The sequence below is a fragment of the Pseudopodoces humilis genome, chromosome 7, assembly GCF_049639895.1.
Source record: "Pseudopodoces humilis isolate 2021_Gansu_Grassland_sample_001 chromosome 7, ASM4963989v1, whole genome shotgun sequence".
Classification (NCBI taxonomy): domain Eukaryota; kingdom Metazoa; phylum Chordata; class Aves; order Passeriformes; family Paridae; genus Pseudopodoces; species Pseudopodoces humilis.
The window spans coordinates 29,348,204-29,361,932 of NC_142206.1; the positions used below are offsets into that span (position 1 = coordinate 29,348,204).

A 13,729-nucleotide genomic window follows, 5' to 3' on the forward strand; every position below is an offset into this window, starting at 1 on the left:
CTGGGAAAGTACTAGCCTGAACATTTGCACCCTGTAATTCCACCCCAAGCAGAGGACCCTTTTTGTATGCTTTTTGCCACATCTGTTGCATTTTTCATTCCCCATTTTCATCAACATGCTGCCACATCACCAGCTCTCACATGCTGAGTGATTTAGCCTAAACAAATCTCCTGGAGGTACAGGAGTACACTCCATGACAATCCCAGATCCAGCAGGAGGTAAGAGCAAAGAACCTGATTTCCCTCTGGCAGCTGAGTATCTCCAGCCACAGTCAGGCTGCACTGTGCTAGCCTGGTCCAGGGCACGAATTAAAACTGCTCAGCCCAAAAGCACAAAGCAGCCTGCAAACCTAATACACCAAGATGAGCAAACCTGGAAACTCAGAATAGCTCTGCTACAATTTGTCACTTTTCCTCAAAAATCTGAGAAATGATCTGAAGAAAATTACTTCTGCCTCAAATAGATCCTCCACACCTGAGTTGCTGAAACACCCCTGGCATGCCCCCTGCCCTGCAGCAAAGGCAGTCCAGGTGATAAGCCAACATAGTCAAGCCTTCATCTATAGCTGTACTAAGATGTTCTTAATGGGCAGAAGTATCACTGTATTAAGCAATATTGCATATTTACAACTTGAGCTAGGTAGGGTGTTTCAGAAGGGAACTGATGCTGGACACTGAGGGAGGATCTGCACAGAGCATCCCCTGAACACTGCCAGTACAGAATGTGGACCCTATTCAAGCATTAGCTGTATTTATCTCCTTCCTAGCAGCCCCTTCAAGATTTGTATTACCAGTTTCCCTGTGTTGCTGCAGAAATAGCAAGCAGGATAACCACCAAGCTGCCCTCCAGCCCTCAATCTCACACCTGCCTTTGTCCAGCTCTTTATTGCTGCTTCTACCACAAAGCTACCAAGCAGCATTCTCCCAGCCACTGACGTTTCTTAAAGCCAACAATGTCAAAATTCACAAATAGAAATTTAGACCAAGCAGGAGCAATTCAGACCAAGTCTGGTTCCCAAATCTGACAAGTGTATGCACTAATGAATAACATCCACACAACCCTGCAGAAAGAGAAAGAAAAATGCAGCAGTGAGGAGAAAGTCCAACACCAATTTCTGCTAAGAAAAATGTTTCTCTGTTCAGTCTCCTCACCCATAAAATCTATTTCAAGACCAGAAAGAGGGAACGCAGATGTAAGTGAAGGTGATAGCAGAAGACACAAGGACTAAATAGAGCAGAACTTCATCTTTGGGCAGGCAAGGCTATAGGTGTAGGTGTGCACACCAGCTGCAGGGTGGTCACTGCTGTAGTTAGCACAGCAAGGGGAGCAGGACAGGCAAACTGCTGCAGCACCAGCATGGTGGCCCCAGCAGCTCATACAGCCCAGCCCGAGGTCCAGGCAGTGCCAGCTGCAGTGCAAATGCTGAGCCTGGTGCTTGAGGGAGGGATTCCTTTTTTCATGCTGCACCATGAGCACAGAGAACTCGGACACCAATCAAGCAAGGAAAAAAGTCAACAAAGAACTCACAGGAGGAGCTTTATTAGGAAATACCACCAACAAAAATAGTTCCTATTTGCTTTTCCAGGATGGCTGAATTCAGGTTCACTTCATGTTGCAGTACTGGGGTAATGTGACTGGTTTGCAGTCTCTGAGGACCACAGCTGACAGCAGAACACATTCTTTTTGCTCTGACCCTTGGTAAGATGAGGCAAAACTGAGAATTAACTGTCCCTATTTATGTTCTCACCACTGAACTTCCAGCTGAAGTATTGCTGGTTCTTGTGTTTATTTTAAAAGGGAAGGAATCACTGGGGTGAGGGGTGGAAAAGATCTAGTTCAGTCCTGGTCAGCCTTGGACTGTCAGATCCTCATTGAGATCCAGAGAAACAAGACTCAAGAAACAATACTCAGAGACAGCAAGGAGAGAGGCAGGTGGCTCTAAGACTGGGCTGGGACATCATTCTCAGCTCACCACAGTGCCCCACTTTCTGCAGCAGCCTGAGATGCAGGCACCCTCACACCAGTGTGCCCCACTGCCTGTGGCATTACAACCCTTCCGTGGCAGCCAGGTTTGAAAGTCACAATCTGAGCATGTTCTTCCAAGTCCTGGCTGGCTGGCACAGGCCAAGCTGTCTCCTGAAATGGAAATGGCACAGCTTGCAGAAAGGCTGGGGGTAGCTGGCACTAGAAACGAGAGACAGGTCTTTGTGTTCCTCGGAGCCTGACCCAACAGTCTTGTCCTAGAAACACCTCCAGTCATTACAGGAAGACTCCTACTCCTTTCACATCTCTTTCTTCTTCACCCTGTTCCTCTATTACTGATTGGGCTGAAAGGCACTCATCAAGCTTCCTCCCATTTTTCTAGCAATGGAGAAATGGCCACATTTAAGTGTCCTCATACCTACTTCAAAACTTCCCCGTCCACTGCTTTTCTGCTTGCCACAGCACTGGGAACAGCACTGCATCTCCTCAGCAAGGGTGAAATGCAAGCCATCACCTTCAAAACATACCAGCACTGACATGATTTCTGGTTTGCCCTCATTATATATTGGGAGGACTGGGAAACAAGGTGTTTTGGTGGGTAAAGAAATTCACACAACCTTTGGTGGGCTATAAAATATGTCATCTCTTCAAACAGACTGTTCTCTGTGATTTTTATGTAGGTGTCCCACTTCTTTGAAACTGCTGTGGGCACCTCCAAAATACAGCTGTACTACAGGGCCAGTTCTGGTACCCAGCTGCTGAAGGGAAGCCAATAGCAGACAGCAGCAGGTCCAGAGCTCAGAACTAAACCACCACCAGGAGACCCCATGGCAGCCCCAAGGGGCAGTGACATGAAATGCCAGGGCAGGAGGTGAAAAGGGACCTCAAGAGCTGGGATGAAGCCTGGGAACACTCACAATTACCCTGACAGGTAACAGCCACCATGCTTACAAGGAGCTCAGGCTGCTTGAGAAGGGCATACTGATATCCACCCATCAGCTAAGGCTGGGATGGGGAAAGGCAAAGCAGCTTGAACTGTGCTCTTGAACACAAAACTTGGGGACAAGAGCCTGAAATTGGGAATTGGGAAAAGAAAGTAGACGGACCTTGAAGTACAGAGGGATTCACGGGTGGCCTTTTGGGTCAGTGAACCCATTTTGTTCACTTCATGCTCATGAATTTGTGCCTCCCCCAGGCATTGGCCAGCTCATCACCCAGCACACTGCTGCTGTTACTGCCAAGATCAGCTCTGCTGAATGCGATGGTAAGCTGGACTAGTTTCCATGGAAATCAAAGAGAGAGAAGCTGGTTTCCACCAAAATCACATTCAAAACACAATTTTGTCCCGAGTGGATTATTTTGTTATCTTTTATCTCATTCTTGTTTTTTTCCACCATGCAGTACAGATGAAACTGAATTTATTTTAATGACTCTGATTTGTAAAGCACAAGTTTCATCAATAAGTCAAGCAGAAGTTGCTATTTCCATTCAGATGGGATGTCTCAAAAAAGGCAAGTCTGAACACTTACCAGTGTCATTTTCAGCACAGAAATACTACCTTGTTCTGGTCTGGTTTTAATAACTGGTCAGTCACTGATGAGATTTAAGCAGCATTTCTCAAACTGATGCAGATCAGTCAAAAAAACAAGAAGGTTGTTCACTTCCCTCCAGTCCCTTTGCCCAGTGGCTCCTTTGCAATGTGCTGCAGCGAAGAAACATTTTTTCACACAGCCCTGGACTGTATCAAAGCTGTTAGCAAAACACCTTACAGAAATAAAGCCCTAGAAATGGGGATGGCTGCTATCTTGCACCCCAGCTGGGAGAGTGATAGAAAGGTGATGCCACACATGGGCGGAGAGTTCTCCACTGGAGAAGCAGAGCCAGAAAGACAGCATACTGCAAATATCCTGCTAATTTTTGTAGGGCACTGTACTGCTGATGATTTGCTACTATAGCAGCAAAACAAACACACTGAAAACAAATTTTGTTTCAGGTCGATCTAAACATCTAATTTCAGTATTTGCAGTTCTCCAGGGCTTCTCTGCTTCTGTTTAAACTTCTCACAAGTCATGATGAATCTTAGGCCCCCTAAAAGGGAAGGATACAGGAGTTCTTCAGTTCCTGTCTGAACACTCACCAAGCAGGAGAGACCAAAAGAAAAAGGATGCAGGGAGCATGTTAGGATGCTTGCCCGAGGGAAGAGCAGAGCAGCAGTCAGGTTTCCAGATGCTTCCGAACTTAGGATGTACTTCTAAAATGCTTAAGAGCTCCAGCTAGAGGGCTAGAGATATCCCCTTCCACACACCCTGCAGCCCAATAGCAGAAGGTCTTGAGAATTAATAGACATTCCTATAAGGTCTCTGTGTCAAGCAAATACCTTTTAACAAACTGCAGAAAAAGATGGTCCCTTAGCACCTAGATTTGTTACTGAATGTAGCCTGGAGAATACCTCTAAGAAAATAATCTGCTTTGTGAATTCTCAAATAAAGTATTTGAGTATTTTAAAAACCCAACAAACAAGCAACGAATCGAAACAACAATTGATTTTCCTTTTTAGATAAAGCATTTACTGAATTTGACCCAGCTGTATGACTGCTGTGGACATGGTGTTTCTAGGTTTTCAGCCTCCAGAAGAGAAATTACAGCCCACATTAATTTTTCCCACATGATGTTCTACTCCCTTTTGAGGCACCTGTTTCTACTCCAAACCCTTCTCTACCTTAGGTATGTGTCAGACCACTGCAAGTCTGACCCTATCCTCCTCATAGGCTAACCCAGCCCTCACCCATTTCTCCTTCTCTCCCAACCCCTCTGGTCTGGCTCTTCAGAAGATCAAAACCGTATCATTTTCCTAGGCAGGACTAAAAAAAGTCTTCCCAGCCATCATTACAGCCTGAGAACCTCCTGGTTTCTAGGGCACTTTGGTGGTTGTCACTCAGGGTGTGCATGGTAGGGCTCCAGGGACACAGCCCAAAAATGTCCTGCTACAAGAGCAGCACTAAGAGAGAAAGCCCCAACTCTTCTCCTTTTTACTGAGTTCCCACAGCACTCAAACATCGGGCAGCATGGGTAGGCAGTGGTTCCCCACACATCAGCTGATTGCAGCATGCCTTCACCCTCCTTCCTTAGACAGATGCTCTGGCACAGCTGCTTTCTGTACAGGCAGACCCAGGTGACCCTAGTTTGAAAAAGCCTCTGCCAGGTGAACTGGAAGGTTGTTAAGCCTTGATTTTAAACTCAAAGTCTCCAAACTGGCATTGCTGGCTAGTATACTTCCCCACTACCCCTCTTTTTCTTCTTCTATCTCTCTTTTTGTTTCTCCCCCTCTCATTTTGTTTTAAATAATATGTTAGAAAAGCTTACCAGCCTCTTTGGGGAGCCACAATATTTGAAGCTCAGTGATGCACATGCTAGGAGACATCTGTGGGTGGTGATGCTTCTTTCCCCTCAAGCCAGAAGCAGAAGAAAGGTCTTTGGGAGGCTTATGTAAAAAGTAGGCAGGCTGCTAGCTTAAGGAAAATATCAAGAAGGGAGTAACAGGAAGAATTCATTCCCCACAACCCCAGATATTTCTTTCAGCATATAAGTCAGCCCATTAATTGCCAGGAAGGATACTTGTCTCCCCATCCAGCTGGGAAGGAATATTTCAGCCTATTTTCAGTCCTTTTGAACTGGTACACCATTGTATCCCAGAGGCATCTCTGCCCACTCCAGCAGCATCCCTCCTGAGGCAACCCAGGAACCCATGCAAAGAACTGGAGTATGTATTTCCAGGGAAAACACCCAGTGAGAGACAGAGGAGGGGACCAGACAACAAAGGATGTTCTTTCCCAGTAGAGGAAGCAAAGGGGAATAAGAACAGGCTGAAACGCTTATTTCAAAATGGATTTTATTCCAGGCATTAAACAGATTCTGGCACATGCTTTTCTTTTTTCTTTTTTTTTTTGGAAGAAGAAGGAGCACTAATCTGGGTTCCACATAAATTACATCTGGCAAAGTGCAACTTACAAATGAATGGGAAAAATAAACCTTTTGAAACTGATTTCTGTACAACAGTAGATTCAGCTCCTCTTAAATAAACCCCCATTGGTTCACAGCACAGGAAATTACATTGGATGCTCTGACATTAACAGCTCTCTTTGAAGGTATTACCAATGCAAATGCTCTGTCTTGACAGTCTAGGGGGCTGTTTAAAGTAAACAGGAAAACAAGGGTGAGCAGCTGCTTGTTCTGACTGAAAAATAGTCTGTTTGCTTTTAGAAATCCTAACAGACACCTCTTATAAAACACGGCACTGCGTGGACCCTGGGGGAGAAAGTAGAGATAACACTGTTCTTCCTTCCCTTCAGTGCAAGGGAAGTGTAGAGTATGCTAATAACGAGTTTGAACAAGACTTTGTTTATTCCAAGAAGTTCAGTTTGCCCACACTTGACAGCAGCTTTTTGTAATGTACCTCCTTTTCAGGTAGTCCTAAAATACATTGGAAACCAGCAGCTTCCAAAAGATGATGTGTGGGGAGGTCTATGTTGAGCTAAAGCAATGCTTTAGCTGACAGAAGAGTGAACAGCTGGGAGGTAACCTCAGGTGAACATGTCCAAAAGCAGGTAGAATTAAAAAATGAAACTCCAAATTCCACAAGCAATTTGAGTTATTGACACCTAGCATATGTCCATCTTTGCCCTTTCCTTCCCCAGACCAGGGCACCTGAAGGAGGAGGGTGTCCTATCTTCAGCAGCCCCAGCTTACAGCCCAAGAAGGATGCCAGGTCACACTCTGCCAGGAGAGCACTAGGAAGGGAGGCACAAATCAACACAGCCAGTCCAGGTCTGCCTGCTCCAGGAGCAGTCAGCAACCTCCAGCATGGGAGCCAAACACACAGTCAAGGGCAGCAGTCACCATGCTGACAAGAGCCCTTTGAATTAGGGCTGGCCCAGGGCTTGGAGACTGTAAATAAGCAGAGCTTCTGTGGTCTGCAGCAGTCAGGAGCATTGTTTGTAGAGGAGCTGGGTCCTGGTCCCAGAGTGGTTATGAAGAAGGAACTGCAAGAAAGCTGCACACACACAGTGGGAGCAGGGAGGAAGGAGGCAGTACCTGGTAGAGGAGTGAACATGCTGTTAGCTGCAACACACAAGCTGCTGGAGAGTGAAATGGGGGGAGGTCAGATGGTCCACTTAGGCTGTGTTTTGATGGAAATATGTTCAAACATAAACCCTTTCACACTTCATTGTATATGGAGCTTACAAACAGCACCTGCTCAGTGGCTTTTCATCTGTCTTTGCATCAATATTTTTCAACCCAGGTAGGTAAGAATTTGACTGTTCATATCTCCTACTGCATAATAATACTATTGTGAAAAGACCATCTCTTGTATATTCTTGTTTAAAAATGCAGTAGCTGATAGGATGGCATCTCTCCCCTCAATGGGTCAGTCTGCCCTGCTCTCATTCCATTCCTAGGCTATTCCCTTCTTTCTCTGTCCTCTTCTGACCTCAGTGGTTCTGGCCCAAAGCATCTCTATACAGGGAAAGAGAAATCACTGCAGAGCCAGTGCCCTCATTTCCACACAGAAGAGCAGCTGCACCATTCTGTAAGGATCAAAAGGAACTCCCTTGTGAGTTTTCACAGTGCAAGGCAGGTCATTCTTCTGGCTAATCAGTGCTGAGATGGGGATCTGGTGTCAAACTGAAGCAGGGACAGTATAAGAGCTCCTGCCACATGATGGATTTAAGTTTTTTAAACCAAGAACAAAAAAACATTGTCCAGTTTTCACACTAAGCACATGCAATGTATGAAGAACATTATCTGTTCTTTTGTCAGTTGCTTGGGTTAATATCAAGCTAAGAGAAAGAATTAAAAAGAGATACAAACATGATCAGAAGCAAACAGCTGTTCAGAATCCAAATGAACAGCCTGTTTCTTCTATACCAGATCAGAAAGGATCCAGGGAAGCAATTGCCTAATGAAGATGGTCCCACCATCAGATTCCCCTGTCAGGTTCCTGGAAAGAAGAGCTGGTTTACAAAATCTAACAGATCTAGTTAGGAGAAGCTAAGGTTGTGGGGACTTTATTAGAATAGGTAAGCATCTCTTGTCAGGTTTGGAAACCCACACATGGCTAGAGCTGACTGGTAACTGGGAGCAGGATTGGGATCCTAGCTAGAGATCACCAGTGTCTTTGGTATTTCCAGAACATGAAGGAGAGGTCTCTCAGGGCAGGCCTGCACTGTGGCAGCATTTGTGCAGGGGGCAGTTTCAGCTTCACCAGCTAACCTCTCCCCAAGGCGTTTACAGGGAAGAGAGAGGGATGTCGAAAGTAGAGCAACCCCAGCCTTTTTGTCTCGTCTTCCTCAAAGAGAGAGGGAAAAGCAACTAGACAGAGGGAGTGGGTGGTTTTTCATGCCAGGCTCTGTTCACAGGGGCTATGCAGAGCTGGAGAGACAAGCATGAGAACTGTGGCCCTGCCCAGCCAGCAGCAAGAAGTCTTCTATGAGCTAGGGGCTGTACCCTTCTGTCTCTCACAGTGGGGATCTGGGTGGCTCCTGCCACCAGCCTGAGCCTTGTGCAGCACCTCTGTCTGTGTGTGCTGCCCATGCAGCTCTGTGCACCACCTTTGGTGTGGGCAGCAGTGGCTGGTAGCACCAGGAAGAGCAGCCAGAGGACAGTCCCAGCTTTAACATCCCCAAGTGTTGGCACCTGTCTCTGACTGGCTCCACCAGAACATGGTACCCTGAAACTGCAGGCTTGGGCCACTCCTGGAGGCAGGGCTGGCCTTCCACACAAAAAAGCTGGAAGGAAGACCAACAAGGTAAAGTCCCTGAAACAATCCCTGGTTAGGCTGGTAAAATAGATTGTCCCTTTTCAATCTCTTTTGTCAGTACTGCCCAACCTCAGCACATTTGACTGTAAGGAGGTTACTGTGGGCAGAGGAAGAAATGAGCCCACCAAAAAGAGGTGACAAACCTGCCCCCAGGATCTGTTAGCTCTTTCCCAGCCTCTCCACTGATCATGATGGCTCTTCTGGCCAGTCCTCACTGAGAAACATATGCATAAATGATGCACGATGTCAGTGCAAAAAGCCAGGGAAGCCAAAGAGCTACCAATGTTTGTACAAGCACAGCCTAAGCTGATGGACTGAAGGCTGTGGACTCTGGATGCAGAGAAAGGAAAGGATGGGGAGAGCTGCAAGTATTGGGCTGGGTCCTCCTCCATCTCTAGGTGCAGCTGTGCACAGGCTACAAAGGAGAACTTAAGACACTAAATGGGAAGATTTTGACAACTGTCCTGATCCCTCTCATCCTCAGCTTCTTCTCTGAAAAGCTCAAAAACATCAAGTGCTCAGCTGAAATGGTGGCTTACTAATGGGCACAATGAAAACATTTAGGGTCAGACATACAGAACCATTCCTCCCTTCCTGATCCCCCTCTGTTCCCAAAGTCTCATGCACAAAGAAACAAGGAGATCTCCGTGCTACCATCATGTTGCTTGTAGCAGCTCCCACTGTTGGCCAGGTACACCTGCTTGACAGGGGTTGGTCACAACTCTTCCAGTCTGGTTTTCCAGGCAGAGACCGCTGACAAAGTGTTGAATGAAACTGCCTTTCATCTTCCACTTCTGTGAGAAGACACAGAAAAAACATGATGTTACTTCCATTCCTCTACAGAACTGTGACTTCAAGTTGAGGGTAATCTCAAGTAAATTCCAACAAGTGGGGAAAATGAAAATCTAGGTATGGGCAGCATCTCTAAATCACTGGGTTCCTGTACTTATGATACCTGCAGTTAGGTAGCATTAGTGTTTAGCTGAGTTACAGAGCTGGGTACTCAGAAGCATCTAGAAGGAAAACAGAAAGCAGTGGTGGTCACAGCACCAAGCCTTGGCTGAATTCAAGAGGCACCTGGATGATGCCCTCAGGCACACAATGTGACTCTTGGGGTGTCGTGTGAAGGGCCAGGAACTGGACTCAGTGATCCAGATGGGTCTCTTCCAACCCGGCATATTCTATGATTGTGTCATTCTATCAACACAAAAATCAGCAAGTAATGCCATTTAAAAAGTATATTATAGTATATACATAGTATATACTATTTACAGTTTCTGGGCCATTCTCTGTCCTGGGCACCCAGATTCCTGACAAAACTCGAAACCCTCCTATGGTTGCTTTCCAATCCATAGAGTGCAAAGCACTGAAATGTCTCCCAGCCTGTCCACAGAAAGCAAAAATCACACTTCCTACTGTTTTACTGGATCTCGCTCTTATCCATTTTTCAAAAGGTCCCATATACCACCCTTTCCTGAAGGTCCACTTTGGCTGTGCTGCTTGCCAGGAAACAAAAATACATCCTAACCTTGAATTTTAAATTCTGCTGCGAAAGGGCTGTACCTTCCATCCCTTCTTGAAAAAAAATCAAAACAAAGCTGGGAGCACTGTGGCAGATAATGAAGAAAAAGAAGTAGAAATGAGTCTGTGGATTTGGGATGTCCCAGATGACGCAGTGTCATTCATCTCCAGTGGGGCACAGCTGAGCTCAACAGGTTGAGAAGATTGAGGGGTCCAGGCTCCAGGGATTTTTCCCCTCATTCTTTTCAGTCACACAGATGACCCAGTTAGAATTGTGGTCTGGGTGTTCAGTCAGTAAATAGCTTAGGCATATTATGAGGATGTTTTGGCTAACCCATGCGACTAATGAAGAAAAAGAAACAGCTTGACAATACTGATGGATCTCAAGAGTATTGCAAAAATAATATGCAAAGAGAATTTAAAATTTTCCTGCAATATCTGGACAATCTCAAAACCTACTAACATTTTAATTTTTGGGTAGCATAGCAAAAGGACTGCCACATGCTGTGTGGTTTAAGATATTCAGTTATGTTCACATATTGCTGGAAGCTGTTAGATGTCTTGGAGGGCAGGGCAGTTGCAAAGCCCAGAGTAATCTGTTGCTCCTGTATTACTTATTTCTTTAAGTCTAAATACCAGAGGCAGCATCAATTTGCAGTATTGCTAGCCCTGTTTGACAGGACAACATCAAAGGAGAGCTGTTTATGCGGCAGGAAGAAGCTGATTTTAACAGAGAAGGGGGCAGAGGAATGCAGTGATGATGGACAGGAAGATACAACGCAGTCTTTGCACTACAATGCCCTCACCAGCTGCAGCAACCCACTGCCTACACAGGTCCCAGAGCCATCTGGCTCCCATCTGGCAGAAGCCTCCCTACAAAGAGCAGAGGAAGAGTTAATATCAAAAAGCAGCAGCTGTGATGGTGGAGCGCAAAGGAGGGGGTCTTCTCCCCTGGTAAGCCGCACTCTGTGCCTAGCTCTGCACGACAGCCTCCCCACCAGTGTCCCCAGTGCCACAGACACCCTAGTGAAGAGCCCTCTGACCTTCTCCAAAGCATACCTACCCTCCAAAGCCCTCCACTCTCCCACCACCTCTCTGTGTGAATTCTCAGTCTCCACGTTCCCCTGTGCATGTGCCAGAGGAAGCCTGCCAGCTCTGTCTCCCACACACCCCACAGTTCACCAAAAGACCCTGCTGTTATGAGATGTGAGGCGGAGGACAAGGACAATTACCAAGAGACACTGGTTTTCTTCTTCCCCCTCGCTGTTCAGAAGAAAACTAGCACCACTGGAGGCTTGCTCATGGTATTCCTTCAGATGAGAGCCCTGCTACTGTGGCACCTGTCCATGCTGAGCAGGTACCCAGGGTGGGATGTCTGTAGGGAGAGTCTGCAGCAACAGGCTCAGCAGGACACCAACAAACACTCCCCAGAGCACATCTACTGCTGCTGACAAAATCATTCAGCTCCTCAGTGAGTCACACCACTGGACAGCCCAGCATGTCAAGTCACCCCAGATCCCTTTGTTGGAAATAAAGTGGGGCAAGGATGGGGAAGGGGGAGGAGGAGGAGAGAAGGTGAGAGTTGAAGGTGAGGCTCACCTGGGCTGCAGGGGGGTGCCAGGTATATAGCTGTTATAAAGCATACTAACAGTGCAAGCCAAAATAGGGCTCCTCATCTCAAATGCATGGGGTATTTTCAGAATGATGAGTTTTACCTGTTCTGATCAGAAACCATGTTTTTCTGCCCTTCATGAGCTACCAGAGCAACTCCCCTGACTTCACCTGAACCTTTCACGAGGCCTGACTGCAGACCACAGGATTACCAAAGACAGCCCAACATCCTGCCCCACAGGGACACATCATTATCTCAGACTTTTCAGGAGGGTGGGTGGTAGGAATGGATGGCAACAGGAGATAGGATGCTCATCTCCCACTGCCAGCCACCTCAGAAATGAGCAATTTAGTCTAAACTAGTTAGATGTTAAATTAGATATTAATTTAGATGCTAAATTAGTTGTGCCTGGCGACATATTTATGGAGGGGTTCAAGCTACAAGTCACTTCTGGGAGGGCCCAGCTTTCTCCACAGACCACAAGGGAAGCCTGGACTAAGTTTTAAATGATAGCAATAATGACCATCTTTAGCAAAAAATAAAAGAGCAGACACCTCCTGCATACACATTACAGGGAGTCCTCTCTTCTACACCCAGACATTATGACTGGCCTGTACTTGGAAGGAAACATTTTAGAAGATACAGGCATTGCACAATCTGAGGAATTTTGGCTTGAAAATTCTCTTTGGTCTCCTTTTCTTGTGCAGATGGAGATAATACAGTTTACTGGTCAGAAAAGGTTTGGAGTGAAGATGGAGGAAGAAAAAAAAATAATTTCTTTTATTTTAATATGTATCTTGATCCTCCTCCCCAGTGTCAACCCAAAATTTCCCCCAAAATTTTCAAATTTTCTGTGAATCTCTCTCTCTCCCTCTTTTTTATCTATAATTTCAAAGTAGTTTTAGGTGGTTGGATAGAAGCATTCCACATGCAATAACTAAGAGGAAAGTCAGAAATAGCCAGTCTTCTTCTATCCAATATACACAGGAGCTGAAATTGTTTACACTAGTCTAGTATTTCAGGGTAATCAAACATTCTCTTTTAACCCGCAGTAATCCAGGCAGTTTCTCTCAAAATCCTAACTGTGAAACAATGGAATTGGCCAAGAATTTTTTCATGAGGACTGAGATGCCAAACAGAAATGTATGGAGCACTGATAACTGGAGTAGGCAAGGATGTTGTAAATTGTAATTGAGTGTATGTGTAGGGCCATGGGCAGCCTGAAGCTGGTCTTGAACACTAAATTTTAAATATATGAGCAGAGACAGAAGATGCAAAAGCTCACACAAGCATCTGGCAAGTACTGGATGCACTTTGAGCATTTAAATTTGTAAAATTAAATCACATTCAACTAAGAGAAACTCTTGTCTCCTGAAAACTACTTTCAACTTATGGCACATTGCCACTATTGTTCTACCTACTTATTATCAGGAAGATGCTGAGCCAGGTGCTTTCAAAATAGACAGGCTTTCACTCCTTTTCAGATACTCAATATAAAGTTGAATTCATCTTCAAGTGGGAAAAAATTCCCAATGGCATACAAAGGGACACAGGATTTCAAATAGTGTTTGTCTCACAAGAAAACTGTGTCCTCATTTTCAGGCTGAGGTCACATTCCTTCAGAACATTTTAATGAAATATAGCGGTTTAACAGGATTTCTCAGCATTTCTTGTTCTGTTGGGAAATACTGTGCCAATGTTTCTCATTTTCATTCTCTTGTTTTAGTGTCTGACTCTCACTTTGCCTTCTATTTGTCCTCACTATAATACAAATTAAAACACCACTCCTACTGTCA

The 13,729-nt window shown here is 45.6% G+C and overlaps 1 protein-coding gene across 3 annotated transcripts in view; it reads right to left on the minus strand.

Moving 5' to 3' along the window:
• Nucleotides 1-5,901: 5,901 nt before the first annotated feature.
• The window catches only part of GALNT16 (polypeptide N-acetylgalactosaminyltransferase 16), a 74,296-nt gene continuing 66,468 nt past the window's right edge, over nucleotides 5,902-13,729 (minus strand). For 2 of the 3 annotated variants that reach the window (XM_088058044.1, XM_014252165.2), the window contains exon 15: nucleotides 5,902-9,594. In XM_088058044.1, the coding sequence (XP_087914170.1) occupies nucleotides 9,457-9,594 (138 nt within the window). In that variant the 3' untranslated portion in view covers nucleotides 5,902-9,456. The remainder of the gene's footprint in view (nucleotides 9,595-13,729) is intronic. The other variant, XM_088058045.1, reaches the window with a different exon arrangement.